The following is a 21,575-nucleotide window of genomic DNA, read 5'->3' as shown; positions in this document are numbered from 1 at the left end:
CAGTAATATAATTTCAGATACCATCAGTGATCTCATCAGTGATGTCACTGACTATGTCTTGAGCAATGTAGTTAGGAGGTCTTAAACAGTGCATTGTGGGGGTGTACATTATAGTTAGCTCAGGTAACTATAACTGCTGAATTTCACTGCCAGAGTGAAGTGTGAGCCTAAATATAATGTCCTTTGTTTTTTTCTGTGGATTTCCACATTTTTTAAAATTCTATTTACCTACTATAATGTCTCTGTAATCTTAGTTTTTTTCAGGAAATTTCTAAAGTTTTTTAAATTCTATTTCTTGCTATAACGTCTCTGTAAACTTAGTTTTTTCAATTAATTTCCAAGGTTTTTTAAATTCTAAATCCTACCTGTAATTTGTAACCTTTAACCTTTGAAAATGAGTGTGTAAGTGAGTGCAATAGTGCCTCAGTGGGTGTATGACTGAGTGTGTGAGTTTCTCAATGGGTGTGTGACTGGGTGTTTATATGTGGGTCTGTCTGAGTGGGTCTGGGACTACCTGCTTAAGTGTCTCACTGGGTGGGTGAGTGGGTGCATCACTGTCTGAGTGAGACTCTGACTATTTGAGTAGATGTCTAAGTGGGTGCATAAGTGTCTGAGTGGGTCAGTGACTGGGTGCATGAATACTTGAGTGGATTTGACACCTGAGAAAGATCTATAACATGCCGAATGAAGCTTGCAGTAGGAGACAGGGTCTGCGCTAATAGGCATCACCCGTGTTTGAAGGACTATTTCTGTACTTGGTTCAGTAGGTTGTGTCAGTACTTGCCTAAATCTATCAAAGAATGTAGGAATGCACCTTTGTCAGTGCCATGAGATGTTTAAGTAAATGTGCTGGTATGCAACTGCCTGCTATAGTACCTATATGACTGCCTAAATTTGTATATAAGTGGCTGCACAAATACTTCAGTGCCTGTGTTAGACAATAGAGAGAACATATATGCCAATTGTTTTAGGGATGGCAGTCTCTGTGTAGTACTTGGCATAGAGGCCTGTGTAGTACTTGGCATAGAGGCCTGCAAGTGCACAAGTAACTTACGCAACTCAAAAGGACATCTCTCAATCTCTTAAGCACAAAACATCATCCATTATTGCATACCTAAAGCATATCCTAGAAGTGTCTTATGTGCACTAAAATGTGGGTTTGATACTTGAGAAAGACCTATAAGATGTCAAGTGAAGCTTGGAGTAAGAATACACAGACAGGGTCTGCACTAGTAGCCATCACCAATGATTTACACACTATTTCTCTGCATGGTTCAGAAGGTTGTGTCAATACTTTTCTACATATGTAAGTAAAATATACAGTACACCTGTATGAGTGCCATAAGATGATTAAGTAGAGGTGCGGGTATGTGACTGTGTGTTTTACTAGCTCTATGGTTGTCTAAATGTATATTTAAGTGGTTGCACAAGTACTTCAGTGCCTCTGTAAGGGAATAGAGAGCTAGGAACGTGTGCATGCAACTTTGAGTTTGCTGTAGGCATAAGTAGTTTACAGTAGGTGACTGAATGTATATGTGCATCTGTAGCTGTCTGATTAGGTTTCAGAGGTGGTCTATGCATTTTTATTTATTTATATCAGTTGCTTTAGGGGTGCATACTCTATGTAGTACTTCGCATGGGGGCCTACAAATGCTCAAGTAATTTATTAAACTCAAAAGGACATCTGTCAATCTTTTAAGCACAAAACAGCATCCTTCATGGCATACATACAGTGTATGTTAGAAGTGTGCTATGTGCACTAAAACGTGGGGTTGACACTTCCGAAACACCTACAAGATGCCAAGTGATGCTTGCAGTGACTGTGCACAGACAGGGTCTGCACTAGAAGCCATCCCGGATTTTTAAATACTATTTATCTGCATGGTTCAGAAGATTGTGTCAGTACTTGCCTACATATCTAAGAGAGAGTATAGAAGTGCACTTCTATCAGTGCCATGAGATGTTTAAGTAAATGTGTGGTATGTAACTGCCTGCTAGAATACCTCTATGGCTGTCTAAATGTGTATGTAAATGGCTGCAGAAATACTTCAGGGCCTGTTTTAGGCAATACAGAGTTACACAGTTGTGACTTCAACAGCCTTTGAGTCTGCTGCATGTATTAATAGTTTCTTGTGAATGACTGGATCTATTCTAGCTTCTTTAGTTGTCTCAACAGCTGAAACAGAGGCTTTATGTTTTTCTGAACATGTATGTCAGTTGCTTTAGGGATGCCAAACTCTATAAAGTGCTAAGTAACTTAGAGAACTGGGTAGAACATCTCCCATCTTTTCAGCACAAATCAGCATGCTTTATAGCGCACGTATAGAATCTCTCACATGTGACTTACGCATACTGAAACTTGGATGTAAGACTTGACAAACAGCTTTTACATGGCAAATCAAGCTACAAAAGAAGGTGCACACACCAGACCAAGTATCCATGTTTGAAAGAGTATTTGTCTACATTATTGAGTCTGTACTTGCACCATATCTGAGAAATTGTAGGAGTTACCTGTAAAAGTACCATGAGATGTTGAAGTAAATGTGCCGGAATGTGGCTGTCTATTTTAGTATCTCTATGACTCTCTATATATCTATGTAAGTGGCTATAAACAAACACCTCAGTGCCTGTGTTATGGAAAAGAGAGTAATTTGGATGTGACTACAACTATGTTTGAAACTGCTGCATGCTCAAGTAGTTTCTGGGTAAGTGACCAAATGTATATGTGCTTCTGTAGCTGTCTGACAAAGCACTGTAACAAAACTACAACACTCAAAATTCAAAGACAAAACACTCAGAACAACAAATCCTATATACATGTAAATATTTCCACATTTTCTAATGCCTTGCTAGCTAAAAGAACTCTTAATCTACAGTTATTTGTTACTACCAATTATACCATATAGTAACCAGCCAATGTACAACATAGCAATTCAAAGCAACAGATTTTGAAACAACTTTTTAAATACCTAGTCTGTAAATCAGAAAAACTATCATCCTTCTCATATACTTTCTTTCTTTCTTTCTTTCTTTCTTTCTTTCTTTCTTTCTTTCTTTCTTTCTTTCTTTCTTTCTTTCTTTCTTTATTTCGGCCTATTAGGCCATAAGAGATACAATAAAATAATGTAATTCAGCATAAAAACATCCACTTGTATTAAGACCATTCCATAAAAATCGTAAAAATTCATTTGCATGGGGGTTCTAATCACGGGAGGGAATTACAGTTCATATCATCAATATTCAGTCTTTTAGTAATTTTCTGCTTATCTGCCACATGGCCATTATGAATTTGGCAACTGCAAAAACTATATGGGGAAGGGTACTTGTTTTCAATATTCTGTACGAGTACAAGTGGCTCCTTATACCCAGGTTTCTGCATAGTGGCACTAGCCAATATTTCCTTGGTCTATTGTAAGCTGGGCAGAAGAACAGTACATGGATTTCCTCCTCATCATGATTACTACACCCTGGACAGATTTTATCATCCCTCTTTGTCCATTTGCAGGTAAAAGTTTTAATAGGCAAAGTGCCTAACCTCCATTGAGTGAACAATTTTCTTGCTAAAATGGGGAAAATAATGTCCATAAAACCTTCAAAATGATAGTAATTTTTGGAATCCAGGAATCGATCAGTTAGAATACCATTGTTGGATGCAGAGACCAGAGAAGCTAGACTTTTCTCCTTGTATATCTCCACAAGTCTTTTTCGAGGGACCCTTTGGCAGCCTTGTTCAGGAAGCTCCCATAGCTCAGGGAGTCTCAACCGATACAGTTCTTTCTTTATAAAGGCCAACCATGGGATTCTATCACGCTGGTTCAAGTTCATAACATGGATGAGCTCTTGCCTATAGTGTACAAGCTTGCCAGTGGACCAGAGCCTGTGCCAAAATCTTAATGGCATTAGTTCCAAATCCTCTCCTATAGAGGAAAGACCCATATCCAATCTTAAGAGGAACAGGGGTGTGCCACGAGGAAGGGCCAGGAGACGTCTGAGGAAATTATTTTCTACAGTGACAAGTTCTGCCCCTGCTTTATACCCCCATAGCTCACCACCATAAGATGCGGCCGCTTTAGCTTGGGTTTTGTACACTTCTACTGCCGGACTGATAGGTTTAAAAGTAGAAGTGTTTACAACCTTCAGAATTGCCCCAGACAATTGGGACAACTTAAGCCGACATCTTGCTATTTTGAGTTCCCAAGATAGGTTCTCATGTAGGGTTACCCCCAAGTACTGGAAAGTTTTTACCCTCTCCAGTCTTACTGAACTCAGTGATGGGTTAGGTCTGGTTTTGGGTGAGGGGTTAAATATCATGAACTTGGTCTTCTCTGTATTGATCTCTAGACCATATTGTCTACAGAAAAGACCAAATCCATCTAGAATCCGTTGAATCCCCATTGGGGGATTTTGAGAGCAGGAGGGTATCGGCCGGTACCCTCCTGCCCGCCAAAAAGGGAGCGTCATTGTCCCCAACATTGTCAAGATGAGATATGACACTGTTAACATAGAGGCAAAACAGGGTTGGCGCCAAAACGCAACCCTGTCTTACCCCTCTAAGGACTGGAAACCTAGATGACAGCGCTCCATCCCTCCCACACCTAACCTGAGCAAAGTTGTTGTCATGAAGCCTAATTATGGCGTGTAATAGATGGGTAGGAACACCCAGCTCCTTTAGGACCTCCCATAATTTCTTGCGGGGGACCAGGTCAAAGGCTGACCTCAGGTCCACGAACACCATGTACAGCCTCCCCCCCTCGATCATCACAGTTTTCCAGTAGAGGAGAACGAGGCGGAAAATCTGATCCATGGTGGACGTGTTTTTCCTGAAGCCAGCCTGGAGGGGGCTAAGGATTTCATTTTCCTCCATCCAGTCTAAAAGGTGGTCCAGGAGGAGGCGAGAGAATAGTTTTTGGGGAACATCTATGAGGCTGATCGACCTGTAGTTGGCTGGGAGAAGAGGAGAGCCCTTTTTAAAAATAGGTACTATCCCCGCCCCCAGCCAAGTACAGGGGATCTCCATACCTCCCGCGATGGAATTAAAAAGAATGAGGAGGTAAGGGCCCCAGATCTCTGAGTGATGTTGAAAGAGGTCACCGGGCAATCTATCGAGTCCCGGGGCCTTCCCCATCGCCAGACCCTCTATTGCACTGACCACCTCGCCGAGGGTAAATTCCAATCCAGCTACAGGATTGGATAAAGCATCGGAAGCCACATCATTAGCAAATTCAGAGGTTTCTTGGTACAATTTGCCAAAGTGGGCCTCCCAAACAAAAGCTGCAATGTTTGGCTCCACTGCAGCTTTAGGTTCTCCTGTGCCAGTATTTACCAAAGACCAAAATCTTCTCGAATCCCTCGCTTCTAATGCTAGGGAGAGGTCCTGCCATCTATTCCAATCCCATTTTGATCTTGCTAATGCCATGGCTTTCCTGCATTTCCGCCTGAGCTCAATGACCTTGCCCTTGTCAGAACCTACTTTTATTGTGTTTATTAGATCTGTCTTGATCTTTTTACAGGAGGAGTTGTACCAGGTTGGGGTTCGAGTCTTTTTCTTCCGTGGCGGTACCACTGGGTAGAAAACTTCACCTAAGGCTCCGACTAGGTCTTCGTGGATTTGGGCTAGCTTCTCGTTAAATTCTAAGGGTCTGGGCTGGTTAATTAATACATCCAATTCTTTTAGCTTAGGGAGTGCTAACTGATAAATTTTGCTTATACTCTCTTCTGAATTTACCAATTTCTCCCATTTTACCCTGCGTCTGTTGGAACTAAGAACCAAATTCCCTAGGTCCTCACTGGGCTCGGCGGGGAGTGATCCAACAGCACATGCGGGGTGCACCATATCCAGTAGGAGTGCGTTGTGGTCACTGTCCGTTCTTACAATTACTCTAAAATCCTGGACCTTGGACCACAGACCAATGTCTACAAAAATGTAGTCCAGCCGCGATTCATGATCCTTCTTATTGAAGGTACATAATGAGGGAATGTCAGAAGGAGTGCGTCCATTACAGGCCCTTAGCGCAACGTTTAGTGTTAGGGACATAATTTGTACTGCGAGAGGGGACCAAGATTTGGGGTGGGGGGATTGACATGGCGGAACAGCCCAAAAGTCGTCTTCAGCAGTAAGGGCACCTTCCTTTAGACCTTCCAGGGGTTCGAAGTGACAATTAAAATCACCGCCCATCACTATCTTACAATCGTTTGGAAGTTGGCCCAGAAAAGACGAGTGATCATCTAGTGTGGGTTATTCCATAGCCGCACTGACTGGGCGAGAGTACAGATTAATGATAAACAGATTTAAAGCATTGGGCCACTTGAGTAGAACACACTGTATGTCCTGCGAGAGCGTAAGTACATTCTCCGCATTACACCCAATGTGACTAGCTACCCAAACCGCCAAACCACCTGAAGGCCTCCCTTTACCAGTCCAACTGGCTTTAATTTCAAAAACTGCATATCCTACTCTACACAGCGGTTCCCTGGCCCAGGTCTCTTGAAAAAGGCAGATGTCACTGTTGCCTACTAGGGATTCCCAGTCATTTGTATATAATTTATTGGCAATACCCGCCACATTCCAAGAGAACCTTCAGGATTTCAACTGGAGGTTTTAATCCCAATCCCCCAGTTTTCTCAGGTGCGATGTCCAGTGATGAGACTAAGGGCCCTTGCAGTGATATTTCCAAAATGGATGGGGCAGTAGATGTTAAATTGGGACCAGGCGGGACTATCGATGTTAAGTTGTGACAGGTGGACTCTGAGGTAAATTGATTACTTGGCCCCGGGAGCTAATAAGAGTTAAGCTGTCCCGACGGGGTGCATCAAATTCTCGGGTGATAGTATCTATATCACCTCTCACGGTCCCCTGTCCTACAGGTTTACTAGTGATACCTTGGGTATGCCGTGAGGATGCACCCTTATATAGTCAATCAACCTGGTCAAGACAACTATACCTATTAGGGTGTATATAGTTGCCGTGAGCAGTGATAACATTACGGGTGGGCCTGTATCTAGACCCATCAACAGCAGATCCCACCCTTGTCCAGCCATCGTCCCTCATCGTAGTCAAGTCACGTGCGTTGGGGTAAAAATATGACAGATGGACCAATTCGATGGATGTGGCTCCTACACTCCCAAGCCAATTACAAATATAAGGCGCAACCTGCGGACTTTAAAGCTTACAATTATACAATCCCCCACACTTTTCTTGACGGTGTACCCGACCCATGGAACCCTTCTAACCATAAGAATTTCTCCTCTTAGATTAGGTGGTAGAGGCCTTTGGATGTTTAACCAGCTAGTAACCTTATTACGTAGGGAATCATAGCATTCCACCACGTTGCCGGAGAGCTCTGGTACCCCCTTCAAAATCACAGTATAGGCTGCCGCCTCTGGGGGCAGGTTAACTGTTTTTCGCCAGTTATGAGGGCTAACTGACCGGGATGGGCAGTTAGCTGTGTCATTTGCTGGTCTCTCCTGGCCTGGTGTAGAGGCCGGAGCAGACGGCTTCGACCTCCTGGCAGTTGGTGCCGGAGGCAGTTGCCTAGGGAGAGGTACAGGGGCAAGTTGTGGCAAGGGGACTATAGTGGTGTTTTCCCGGGAGGTAGCTGTTGGTAAAATAGGAGCCACAGTGATTGAATCAGTTGAGGTGTGAGGAGTCCCAGCATTTGTCCCATGGGCTCCGTGTGTACTTGCTCTTGGCCCTAGCTGATCACCACCCCCACTACCTAATCTTTCTATAGCTAGAAGTCTGGCCTTTATGGAGTCTAATTTAAGGGAGAGAGGATCCAGCAGGCTTTTGAGGATACCAGTAAATGAGCGGATAATGTGCTCTGAGATGTTGGGGGCAGCACCACCAAAAATAAATGGGCCGGTGTGCATGGGTATGGAGGTGGGGGGGGGGGCACACCATTTCCGTGCCGTTCCCCGTGGTGGATGTTACGGGGGTATCCGGGCTATCTACAGTAACATTCATTATGGGATCAACTTTAGCCCTTTTGGCGCCTTTGGACTTCCTAGATCTCTTCCTTTTCGGGGAAGCGTCTTCTCTATGTCCCATACATTCCACTGGTGTGGCACCGTCCCCCAGAGCCCTAGATGGCACTAACTCAGCAATGGGGGGGGGTTCCACCTCAACAATAATACGTACTGAGTCTCTGTCCCTATGAGAATTAGATGGTGACCTTATTTGGTGTAGGACCGACTCTATGGTTTGATCAATGCTGTCCATGAGCGATAAGTGCGTGGCATCAAGTAGTAGCGATGATCCAACAGTGGACGGTGTCCCTGATGAAGCCAGATGCGAGTTTTCCAAACCCTCCGCAATTTGCTTTCCCAACACAGGGAGTCTCTTATTGACCACTGTATTAACCTTAACCATAAAATTGTCCAAAGTACCTGAAACCATGGAAACAGTCTTAATTCTAGTTTCTCTAGTGGCCATTTTATTGAATCCAAGCTTCTTGACAACCAAGCGGAACTGTAGAGGCAACCTTGAAGGTAGGGCGTTTAGGAAAGTGGCCCAATCTGACCCAGCCTCCAACGGCCTCCAACGGCCTTTGCCCGGGCTTGGTCCTGCGCGCGTGGCTGATGGATTAAATAGGAGATGTGAGCGGGAAGAGGGTGTGTAGCAGGCCAGATGCATCAGTGTTCCTCGCACTGGCCTGTGGTCCTCGCAGTCCCTATGCCCTCCGGAACTCCTTCGGCGTTTCCCTCAGCGATAAAATAAATAGGAGATGTGGGTGGGAAGAGGGCGTGTAGCAGGCCAGATGCGTCAGGAGCTCCTCGCACTGGCCTGTGGTCCTCGCAGTCTCTATATCCTCTGGAACTCCTTCAGTGCTTGCCTCAGCAGTAAAATAATCCTTCCTTTGCCCCCCCCCCAAGTTTCTCAGGCTGCGTGGGTGCGTGGGTGTCAACGCACCGTGCTGCCCCCTCTCGGCACCGGTGGCGCCCCCAGCACGGCTTTGTTACCCCGGTTCCCCCTCAGCTGGCAGGTCTGGTGTGTGGGGAGGAGTTTGTCTGCCTGACTCAGTGTGCACAGAAGTCCGATTTTACAAAGAGGGGGTCTGTAGGTCGGGCTAGGGAGCAGGGAGCAGCGCATAGGCCACAACACAGCCGGGGACTCACTTGATACCGTCCCCGGGGCTCAATCCCTCACAGGCCAACAGGGCACCCGGAGCACCGCTGACAATTCCACAAGTCCAGCAAAACCACTCTCGGGGGCCGGCGACACCACAAGCCATTCCCCAGTGGCCATACTCATAAAGCGTTTTGCTCACCTGTTATTACACATACAAAGCCACTCACAAAACCACTCATACAGTACCTCATTTAGTATGATACTCATAGCATTCTCACATACACATATACCTTTTCAATAATGTTTATCTCCAAATTAAATGAAACTCACATACCTAAAAATTGAGGGTCAGATCTACAAGAAACTAACGCAGCGTGGTGCCGCAAGTCATTTTACTGCGCTGAGTTAGTTTCGAAGCACAGGGATGCGACATATTTACAACAATATGTTGCATCTCTGCACTTCCCTCTGCGCTGGCTCACAAACTGCTGCCATGCGCCAGCGCAGGCACCCTTGCATCATGGTGCATGGATGCCTGCGTCATGGGGAGATAGTTTTTGTACAGGAAGGGGCACCTTCCTGCACAAAAACAATCAATTGAGGTGATTTCCTCTTCCAATGTGTGCTGTAGAATGCAGCACGCATTGAAAGAGGAAAAAAATGAGGAGAAATGAAAAAAATTCTCCTCGTTGCACCTCACTACACCACCCCTAGGGTGGCGTAGCATTCTGATGCATTTCCAGATTTACAATTTCTCGTAAATCTGGAAATGCATCAGTGGACATGGGTGTTGCGTGGGAACACCCACAGCAACACCCATGTCACACCCCTAACACGCAAAGTGTTGCATGAACAAAGGCGATATTTACAAGCACAGGTTAAGTCACGCAGGGTGACTTTATCTGTTCCTGTAAATAACACTTAGCAGGCTGCGCCATCAGTGCGTCACGCAACGTGATGCACTGGTGGCGCGATGGGCTTGTAAATATGCCCATGAGTTTGCTGATCAAATGTTATTTTTTGCATTATCAGATAGATACAATATTGTCAGGAAATGTAAAAAATTAATCATAAGAATGTCACACCACTCACACTCAAAGCAACCATTAATGGCAGCATTTTCAACTTTGCATACTCTGAGAGTGCCAAAGGCAGCAAATAAAAACATATCTTTCATTTTTTATTTTGTAACTCCATTCCTGAATGGTTAGTATTTGTTAACCCTTTCATGCACTTTTATAAAGAAGCCCAATAGGGTTAGGTGATTTGCACACTTCTGACAATGGGCTATTCTTGGGCTATATTTGGGTGATATTTGTGCTTCATTTGAGCTCTTTTTTCTTTGGTGGTCATCTTCGTCTTTATTATGAAGCTCCCTAATGTCCACATTTACTTCAGTATCATCAGTAGAAAATGTTTTCAATTTTCCATTTAAATTTCCATCAAGATGGTGGTCAGATGTACCACACGTTTGGCATAAATTCTGAATGTAGCACTCTAGCTGTTCACCAGAACACTGCAGTAAACTGCTGATCAACAGGGAGTTAACTTTCAGTCTGCTGCTGGTTTTGAAAGTGCATGTTTCAGTCTACATGTAAGAACGTTTTAATAAACTAGAAGAGGAAGATATTTGGGAACGCACTTCAAATGTGTCCTCATTTTTAGGTCTTGCCTACGCAGCGCGCATGCGCTGCTTAGGAGAGAGACCTAATGCCATCGGCACAGCTTTGGGGGCAAAGACGTGCACGGGTTGCATTGCTTCCAATGGCAACACGTGCACATCTGGCGATTTCCTTGCGGGAGCGTGGGGCGCCATATGGTGGCGCCATATGGTCGCACGCTCCCGCAAGGGAATCGCGCAGGCCCCCTCCTCCTGCTGCCGATCGAGGTGCGCGCTTGTTCTCAATGCACAGCGCCTGCCCTCGCGCAGGGTCTGTGGTAAGCTGTCCTCTTCTGTTTCTTTGCATTAGCCAGCAGACCCACACAAACCCATTCCCCTTTGTTGACCATAATGTGACTCATTACTTTTGTCATCTAATAATTATCGGTATGAGCGCCCGGAGCCCGAGCTAACTGCGTCCCCCACTTATAACTGGTACTAGAAGGTAAAACAGATTTGTCATTTACGATCTGACTGCTAAGCCACGCTTTGTGCTCCATTATTGTGATTAACTCCTGCATAAGATATGCTTGCCTAATTGTTATTTGTGATACTGCACTGGGCACCAGGACTGCCAGCTTTCCTGGAAGCTTGTTCTATACTGTCGCCAGCGTCCATTTTGCAGAAATGATGCTGCCACTGACCAGACCTTTAGAAACAGTTCAACTCGGACTCCTGACAACAAACCGCCGCTGTGGCATTGCCAGCTGACCTTAAGAAGCCAAAAAAAAACTCCACAGCAAGAGACTGCTATGCCAGCTGATCCCGTTCGTACAGTTGCGTGAGAGTGGCTTTGTTGCCCTACTGACTTTGAAACTCGGTTCTTGGGTAGAAAGGGGACATGGCAGGAGGTCAATGCCCCGATCAAAGAATCCAACAGTTGAGAAAATAAAACCATTGAAAAGGTAACAAAACAGCAAGACAGCGGTCCTCCCTAAATAGTGATATTAACAAACAGATGCAGCGTCGTGTCAAACAAAGAAAGCACTGAAAATCCCAAATTAAGGCTTTTGGGCTGATTTTGGCTGGAAGTAGCAGCGTTCGTTGACATACCTAAATTAATCAACAAAACGTAACACAACATAACTCATTGGAGAAAAAAATGGCACACTGCAGAAAAAATACTCAAAACAGTATGCAAGAAAACATCCACAGTACAACACAGCAAAAATTAGACAAGTGAAAGTAAAACTGTGATCCAAATATCTGCAATCCTTTTCCTTATGGACACCTCTGTCTAAACATGAGGCGTTATTAAGATATGCCCTCATGTGCATATAACACCATCATTATCTATAGCAAAAACTTATAGAAAGCTAGAAATAACAAAGACTCTCACTTGCCATAAACTCTATGCTCACGAGTTGCCAGTTTTAGGAGGCAGGTAGATACAGCATTGAAATGTTTCATGTTTAGAAGTAGTGCAAACAGACACAGAAATGCAGCGGATGGTACTGGGTACAGACCAGCAAGAGACCAAGGGCCAGATTAAGAGTTTGACGAAGGATTAACCTCCATCAGAATGGTAAAGAATAATACCTCCTCTATCCCGAGGGACCTCAACATGCCACATTTAGGCTTGTGTACTGACCCTCCAGACAATGGTAGCTCCTGTCAATGCAGGAAAAGTTTGACGGACAATACCACCAGCCATAAGGCCAAGTGGGAGTTTGTTTTTGAAGAATAAAACAAAAATGGGCGCAAGTCTCTGGACGTTTTCTGAAAGGGTAAGGGGGATCATTTTGTTTTTCACCTGTCCTTTAGTACCTTGATATTCTTTCATCTGATGGCCCCTACTCTGTCAGCCCATTGGAGAGAGTATTCTGTCAATGAACTCAATGGGGACTCTATGAATGGAATAGTTATGGTCCTCCCAACTCTAGATGAGGTGAGCGGACAGACAGTTTGTTATTTGCAACAGAATACTCTGTATGCTAACCTATAAATCAGGCCATGCAGGATTCCATGTTTCTGTAAACATTCCCACCTGTTTTTATGCAGTGTTTTACACAAGCAGTTTAGCAGCTTTTAACAGCTGACTTCTCCATTTAAAAACAAAACTTGTAATTCCCATGGACCCAGTAACTTTGGTGACTGGCCTCATCAGAATTAATGGAAGCAGCAACCTGTCACTTATGGGGTTATGCTATGAGTTCACAAATATTCCTACAGATGTTATATACCATGCCCTCTAATCTCTTAGTGAAGCTGATTATAAGAAGGCAACCACAGTACTGATGCAGGGAAGTGGGTACATATATTTCTATTTACATTTTCACAGAGCGATACATTAAATATTCTGTATGTATAGAGATATGTGCTTGTATCTAAGCCCCTTATTTCACTTAGCCAAAGTTTACATTATTTTCATTATTCATATATTTTTGCGTATATCTAATATTTTCACATGTATGTAAACCGATATAAAAAATAACATAAACATTGCAAAGTGAAATGAAGAACAACAAACAAAAACATACCTCTCTATACAACAAGCATTGGCATAGCCAATAGGTCTCGCCTTTGGGACCTTATAAGTGTTTAGCCATGCAACAGTTCATGCTGTTGTATCAATGATATTGTGCTGCATAACTAAATACTTATAAGGTCCCAAAGGCGAGACCTATTGGCTATGCCAATGCTTGTTTTTTCTATAGCACGAACCATAATTTCTATGACAGAATGAAGCCCCTCAGTTTGTTCTTTTTAAAATTAAATGTTGTAAGTTTTTCCAGTCTGATTCAATCAAGATGGCTTCAGGTGTGCAATACTTTTGTCATAAGTAAGACTGTTAGTGCTCGCTATTTTTATTTTAAACGCTCTGAGAGGTCTGCAGTAGAAGACACGGGAATCAACTGACAGGCTGATCCTGTTGGAAGTACATGTTTCACTGAGAATGTCAGACTTCATTCTAATATGGCTGAGAAACATAGTTTCAATTTCCAGAAAATATGCTTTCATTTTAGCTTCTGAAGCACCTTCAATACCCTCTATAGGAAAAGCATGAGAAAACATTTTTCTCTCAAACATGATAGATGTACTCTCAGCAGAAGGCTTTTAGACAGGGTAAAATCACCTTAGAACAAACACAATTTCTAAAACTAGTATGCTGCAGTCAACAAATGATTTCTCCTTTTTATGACACTCAAAATCTGCCATTCACTGCAGTGCATTTCAATGGGATGCTATCATGTATATTGATCCCAAAATGGCTGTCAGCGCTTTCTGGTTAAAGTTCTGACAACCAATCAGATTTCACCATGAGATCTGTGCTTAGGCTCCACCAAGATATCCTTATTTTCTTTCACTTAAATTTCCCAACAACTACTTCTCAACAACTACTGAACTGACTCACACCAAATAATTGAAATAGTGGTCTGTGAACCAACATCTACTTTGCTGCCAAATCTGGTGTAATCTGGTGTAATTCCGTCCAGTGGTTCAGGCTGTAGTCTTGTTCAAATCTCCTAAAGGAATTAACATAGAAAATCATATTTTTTTCGACACACCTTTTTCTCTGTCCCTGATTGATGGATAACCCTGAAACTTTCCATGCATTATTACACTTTTTGGGGAATATTTCATTAAGATCCGTCAAAGGACATCAAACATATAGGCAAGTCAATTAATGTCTTTCTATAGAAACATATATATATATATATGAGTGAGTGTATAAATATGTAGACCTTTGTTTGCAGCCACATGTAACATCTTTTCCATCATACATAAAAGATACTACAGATTTCCTGATCAAGATCAATGAAGTAGTTTGGCGTCCTAATTACTGGCTTGTGGTTATGGACATTGAGTAAAATACACAAGCATCAATCATGTGGATGGTGTTGTTGGAAATGATCGAATTGTGTCTGCTGAACAACTTTTTTCTATTCACTCAGGAGAATTACTACCAACTAAGGGGGCATGCTTCTCCCCCAGCTATGCATGCTTGCATGTTGACTGGTGGGAGAGGTGTGTCCTCATGGCCTCGCACAGAGAATGGTACAAGCACATTGTGCATTATTGGCGGTACATTGATGATATCTGTCTGGTTTGGGATGATCTAGAGAGGCAGCTATTGAATTTGTGAGAGCCATCAATACTAATGATCTCAATCTTAAATGTACTGTCACTGTTGATGATTCCAGTGTAGAGTTTCTTGATGTCTCAGTATACATTAGTGATGAGAAAATACAAACTAGGCTTCATCGCAAGTCTACCACAGGAAACTCTATTCTACACACCGACAGTTCTCACCCATGCCACCTCATCAAAAGCATACCTTACAGCGAGTTTGTGCGCATGCCCCGAATTTGTAGTTTGGATGCTGTCTCCAAAGAATGTCAGCAGGAAGCATTTTGTCGGTTTTTGGATCGAGGATATAAAAAGTCTCACTTGAACAAAGCCCTGACAAAAGCAAATGAATATCTAGAGAAGCATTACTGCGGCTTAAGCAGACTAGGACTATCAATATAGATGAGGCGCCTAATGATGAGAAGCCTACTATTCGACTGCTTACCACATTTAGTCAGCAAGAACAGAAAATCCGTAGGATTATCTATTCAGAATGGCCGATTATACTCACAGACATCACTCTGGGTTCAATCTTACCCACGTTGCCCTCAATCACATTTAGGAGGGCACCTTCGATGAGGGATGCCTTAGTTAAGCCTATGCCTGAAGTTACACTAAAAGGTTCCTGGCTCAGAAAAATAGGTTTCTATAAATGTAATTCATGTCGTGCCCGCACCTTCGCGACTAATGCAACCCACTATGTGACAGCTTTTAGTGAGAAAGCTGTTGAAATCAGGGAACATCTCACCTGTAGAACAGAATTTGCTATTTACAAACTCAGGTGCATGTGTGGTCTGGAGTACATAGGAAGTACAAAACTTCCCGTGCACAAACGTATTTTACAGCATATGCGGCCCATAGTAAATTCTGACTCGAACTATCCAGTCGCCAGGCAGTTTAAGCTAATCCATCAAAACAAATTAAAAGACCTACAATACACTATATTAGGGGCAGTACCAATCCCCGGATGAGGAGAGAACTGGGAAAAACTGTTTCGGCAACTTGAATCACATTTTATTCTAGCCCTCGATACCCGAATGCCGAATGGACTAAACATGAGTGAAGATTGAAATAATTTCCTCTAGTTGGGTGACATGTCTGTGGGGTCATTGATTCTGTCCACCGTTTCCTCCAATCTGCAGTACATTGACGTCCTCTGAATCCTTTCTATGGACTGCGGTTGTGAGAGCTACATGTATCCTTAGAATTTTTAGATAATCAAATGATTCCACAGCCGACCAATGTTGCGCCCATCAGTGTCATAGTCCCATAAACATGTAGATCCTGTGCCAATCAACTCCGAGACCTGCTGTGTTTAGATCTCACTGGAAAACCAGAAACGAAAAATGAAGAAGAATGGAGGTGGCACCAGGTATGAAGTCACAATTTAGTGAGAACGAGTTGGTTCAAAGTAATATTTTATTCTTCTTTGTATGCAATATAAAAGCAACAGCCAACGCGTTTCGTTCCTTTTTAACGGAACTTCATCAGGGCTGCAATCAACACAAAACAACGTATAAATAACGACATAAATACAGACAAAAACATTTTATAAAAAAAGACAATATAAACCAATCACATTCATGGCACTAAAACTTAGATCACAAACATATATATGAAAAAACAATTAATACACCATGTCAAACAACACATATAGACACTACTGATCACTATCACAGGCGATATATTCCTTTGTAATACATATTTATATACAAACTTAAGAACAACCAATTTATACAAATTAATGCTATTTACAATCATATGAATCAATTACCTCATTTGGGGAAAACGAAAAAGGAAAAAAGAAAGAAAGGAAATAGGTGAGGGGAAAGATAGGACAAATCAATAAAAAATATGATACCATATATGATTGAAATGAATATTGGACATACTCCAGGTGATACAATAAGATCATGATATTTCCAATGTGAATAGGTAATACAAATAAAATCAAGACATTTTCAATGTGAGCAAATGAATAAGTAAATGAGATCTCACCAGAGAGTAGCCAAAATAGTTCGTTTACGAATAATTTCTCTGTAAGTGTCCAAGATAAGGGTCATCAAAGTATGATATGGTCTATCTACAAATGAGCGAATAACACCCGTTATGGTCCCAATATATTATAGTTTCAGTACAAAGAATAGTTTCCCCAATCTAAGCAACTAAGGGGGCAGCTCATTGAAAGTGAATGCACACCTGCTAATGTGACATGAGCAGACAGTGGACACCCCAAAAAAACATAGGGACTTATGTAGCCAAAAGGACCCGCCCATCCCAACATAAGAGCTTTTCCTGTATCCGTACGTAACCAATGTCCCAGATAATATGTTTGAATATGTTAAACATGTGAACAGCACCATCGCTCCATACCCAATCAAAGAACACATCTCATGTCTTGCTCATCATCAATTGATATAGACTCATACTAATAACCACAAATGGGATTCAGCATTCTGATACTAGGGCTATTTTCTAATATAACAATAACTTCTTTTTTTGGGGGAACGGATTACAAAACTATCTGTGAAGGGCCATTATTTATCTAAGAACCAGTGTTTCAACAATAATATCGACTTTTAGTAAAAAAGAGGGTACAGGATTAGCTCATTGTTAACGAAACGGATCTCAGAGGGAACGCAAGTTGTAGGTAAGCTACATAAGAACCTAGTGTACGATGAAACTTTCTAAATACATAACAGAACGGCACTTGGATAAATAATTGGACATCGACCTAATACATGCCAACATCTACGAACTGTCATACAAAGACATGCATAACCCACCAAGGTATTCACTTACATAGTAGCAGCGTTACGATTGACGCCTCTCGATACGAGATTCCAAGCCCACAGTCCGGAAAGGAAGCAACCGAACCCATTTTAAGAGCAGCTTTTAAAGAGTGTATCTTGCTAGGACGCACGGATTGATGCTTAGCGTCAGAAAGAGAAAAGGTTTGTTAATCACAACAGTACGCTCAGCGCCATCTTTGAATGTGCAAAACCTCGTAATATGCACATCTTTATTTAGATCATAGTTCCTAAATAAAGCACCAAATGTTTGCTTTATTTAACAAACCATACTTATTTTACCAAACGCCCATAGGGATAATATCATGGCACTATCAAAGGGCTGACTGGTTCACGAAGGTATAAAGATTATAACACCAATATCAAAAGTTCGATAAAAATGAGCAAAAAAATAAGTAAAAATGCGAATATACATGCAAGACAACAAATGTATCAATTTGTTTTTTCAATAGCGCACCGACCATCTTGTGCACGGGCACAAAGTACTTCCCATACCGAAACGAGCGTTGCTCACAATAACAGAGAGCTAAAATCAATAAAATAGGCGCCATTTTGGAATGGTCAAAAATCTTGGTGGGCGCATGTAAATAAACCATATATCTTAAAACAGACAACAGCAAATAATTGATGTCTGGTGATATAAAGCAATATATGAAATAAAAATATGGTTTCAAAGGATATCTCCCAATCATTATGTCCCCGGGCTACATAAAAATAAAAAGTGATCAATAAGTCAGGAATGTTTATCATACTTTCTTACTTTTTGGTAAAAAAAGGAAGAAGACATATTTTTTCGAACTCCCAAAAGGCTACAGAAAGGGGGGGGGGGAATAGTTAAGCTACTATTGAATTTGTAAGTTGCACAGCCCTATTTTGCACTTTTTCTCACACTATGCACTTTTCAGATTGCTATTTGATAGTACAGACTATTTATGTACTGTTTTACCATAGGCATATGGCATGGCTTGGGAAGAAAAGTTTCTTTTGGCAGCTACTAGTATTGATCACTATGTGGATAATATTAGACTATATTTGCACTTGCACTTTATATCTTGATGAATTATCTGTATATAATTTTCATTACTCCACACCAGTTTATCCATGGTATCAGTTATTTACAATTTATTTACTGAATATGGGGGATCTTTGATACTTTGTACTGCCCCTTCTATTAAGTTTTGCGCTAGCCGAATTGCCACATATAATATTCTTATTTTTTAGCATTTTGCCTATTTGTACAGATATTAATTCAGTATAGTTCGACAGTATGAGATGTCAATATGTTTATTAGTGACTGTTTTATCATCAGTTTTTGTCGTATTTATAGAATGCACTGGCATGTTTTTGAACAGACCTATGCATTGTGGATTTTAAGTATTTAACTAAAATACTGCAGCATTGTCTGTTTTTAGTATCTGTATTTTAAGTACACTGAGCTTTTGGGTCTTCTCCTATTTATTTAGACAAACTGATATTTATGTTTTCAATCATATCGACCTTACTGAATACTTGTTTGGTCTGTCTTTGCTATTCACTAACCTGGTGTGGCTATCTTTATAGTCAATTGTGCACATTTGTTTTTTTTTAAGAGTTCTCCGGAAACGAAGCGTATCATGTGATCAAGCTCGCTGTGTCGAGTGAAACGCGTCATGGCAGGCAATATGCCTATGTAAACCTGTGGTTAACTTTGGATTAAATTACACTGCTTTTCCACGACATTACGTCTGAAATCTTCTTTGAGTTTGGCTGAGGTCTGTGCCTGCTGGGTCTGCCGAGGATTGGCAGACAGGAATCTTTGTGTGAATATATATATTCCAGTAGGTAGTTATAGTTAGGACCTAGGTTCCATAGGAAAAGCATTCTTTGATTTGCTAATAACTTTGGCGTCGTTTGACGAATCTTCCTGAAATGCTCCCCCAAAAAAGTCTATCCAGGTCAGCTCCTATCCTGAATGAGTGGGTGTGATTTGTCAAGCGGGGGCTGAAAAAAAAGGGGGGTCCCAAAACTCGTTTTCTCTATGTTAATTTCCATAGGAAATATTGTGACAAGCTACAGCCCAAACTGCTGAACGGAATTACCCCAAATTTGGCAAAAAGGTAGAGATTGGTTCAGAAAGCGACCTTTTTTTTAAATGGTGTAAATCCGTTCAGTAGTTTTTGAGAAATTCAAAAAATAAGAGTAAAAAAATCAATTTCCCATAGGAAACTTTGGCAAGGCTACAGCCAAAACTAATGAACGGAATTACTCCAAGTTTGGCAGAAAGGTAGTGCTTGGATCAGAAAGCAACCTTTTCAAAAATGGTGTAAATCCGTTCAGTAGTTGCTGAGAAATTAGAAAAATAAAAGTTTTGATATCTGGGCAGTGCCTAAGTCGTGTGTGCGAGCATCACTGTGATTGGCTGCTAGTAGTCCAAACCAGGAAGTGTTGGCAGCCATCTTGGGGCTCGGTAGAAGCAAGTCACCCGAAAATGGAGAAACAAAGCTATAAATCAAGAGAAGGGGGCAGGGTGTAAAAACCCTGACCCCCTAGGCCTGCTCAGGGAGTCCCAGAAGGACCCGCAGGGCCCAAGAAATCATTTAAAAAAAAATAAAACATCGCCAAAAATTTGCGCTGGGGTTGCGGGTTCTCGCATTTCATCTTAATGTGGCCCTTCGGTGGGCTAGGTTCCGGGGGTATTTCTTAAAAAAAATTAGCAGGGGTTGCGGGGGTGCGCTGGGGTCCGCACAGCCCCAGGGCGTCACTTATGTTGGGAGGGGGGTTGCGTGGCCCCCCTTCTGGAGCCTTCTATGTGCTTGTAACTTTGGCGTTGTTTGATTAATCTTTATGAAATTATCCAAAAAGTTTCTCATTTTTTGATTAGCTCTTATATTGAAAGTTTGGGGGTGAATGGTGTAGGAGGGGCTGAGAAAGAAGGGGGTCCCAAAGCGTATTTTCTCCATGTAGTTTCGATAGGAAACTTTACAGAAGACTTTAGGTGAAAGTGGTGAACAGAATTACGTCATATTTGGCAGGGAGAAAGGTGATGGTCCAGAAAGTACGCTTTTGTTTAAATGGTGTAAATCTGTTCAGTAGTTTATGAGAAATATCAAATTTTACAGATATCAATATTTCAGAATTCTGACATGTGATTGGCTGAGGGGTTACAAGCACGAGCGTGCGGCTCATTGGCTGTGAACTGTTGAAACCAGGAATTGTTGGCAGCCATTTTGTGATTTACTCCGTCAGCTCACATGTCTCCATGTAGAAGCCATCGGGTCCACAGTTTTACCTCTGCGAGGCAACACTGGCATCTGTGTGAGATATGCCTTTCACGCTGGCTCTCCTTATATCACTAGTTCGCGGCTATGGCTTTAGTAGCCCGTTCGTAGGCTCCCACCTCTCTACGTTAGCAAGCTAGTACGCTGCTGTGGGGCGCAGGTGTCCCTTTGCGAGACTGGATGTGAACTGTTGATAAGTCCCGCTATATGAGCATAGAAAAGCCATTTTGTGATTGAGTCTGTCAGCTCGCATCTGTCCGAGGCAACTCTGAAAACAAACCGGAGGTCTGTCTGTGCGAGATACCCCTTTCACACTGCTTTTTTTCCACATCAGCAGGTAACACACCCTGTTCCTATATCACCAGCATACCCCCAACAACCTTATTGGGCCTGCAAGTCTCCCTTTGTGAACCACCGGTGGGCTCACAGCTGTTCCGGTGGGACTTCTCAGGGCTGCAGTTGTATCTGTCAAGCCAAGACTGGAAATATACAGCAGGTCTCACTCTGCGAGATACCGCCTTTACGCTCCCTCTGCCCAACATGACCACTTCGCAGCTATGCTTTTAGAAGCCACAGTGTCGGCTCGCAGTTCTCTACCTTTGCGAGCTAGGCCACTGCTGTGCCTCTTCTTCTTCGAGCTACTACGCTGCTGTTCCTTTGGGAGCGGACGGCCCGTAGTTCTCCCTCTGCGAGTCGAGCCCAGGGGCTGC

General features: G+C 42.5%; 1 protein-coding gene across 1 annotated transcript in view; it reads right to left on the bottom strand.

The window, feature by feature from the left end:
* The window catches only part of LOC146796868 (vomeronasal type-2 receptor 26-like), a 151,432-nt gene that overhangs the window by 42,065 nt on the left and 87,792 nt on the right, over positions 1-21,575 (bottom strand). Inside the window, exon 7 of the mRNA XM_085631405.1 lies at positions 5,150-5,950. Within this exon, the coding sequence (XP_085487531.1) occupies positions 5,150-5,950 (801 nt within the window). The remainder of the gene's footprint in view (positions 1-5,149; positions 5,951-21,575) is intronic.

Source organism: Triturus cristatus, chromosome 10 (assembly GCF_964204655.1).
Source record: "Triturus cristatus chromosome 10, aTriCri1.1, whole genome shotgun sequence".
NCBI classification, from domain to species: domain Eukaryota; kingdom Metazoa; phylum Chordata; class Amphibia; order Caudata; family Salamandridae; genus Triturus; species Triturus cristatus.
Note: the sequence above shows the minus strand (reverse complement) of the source record. Positions and strands in the feature narration are given on the sequence as shown.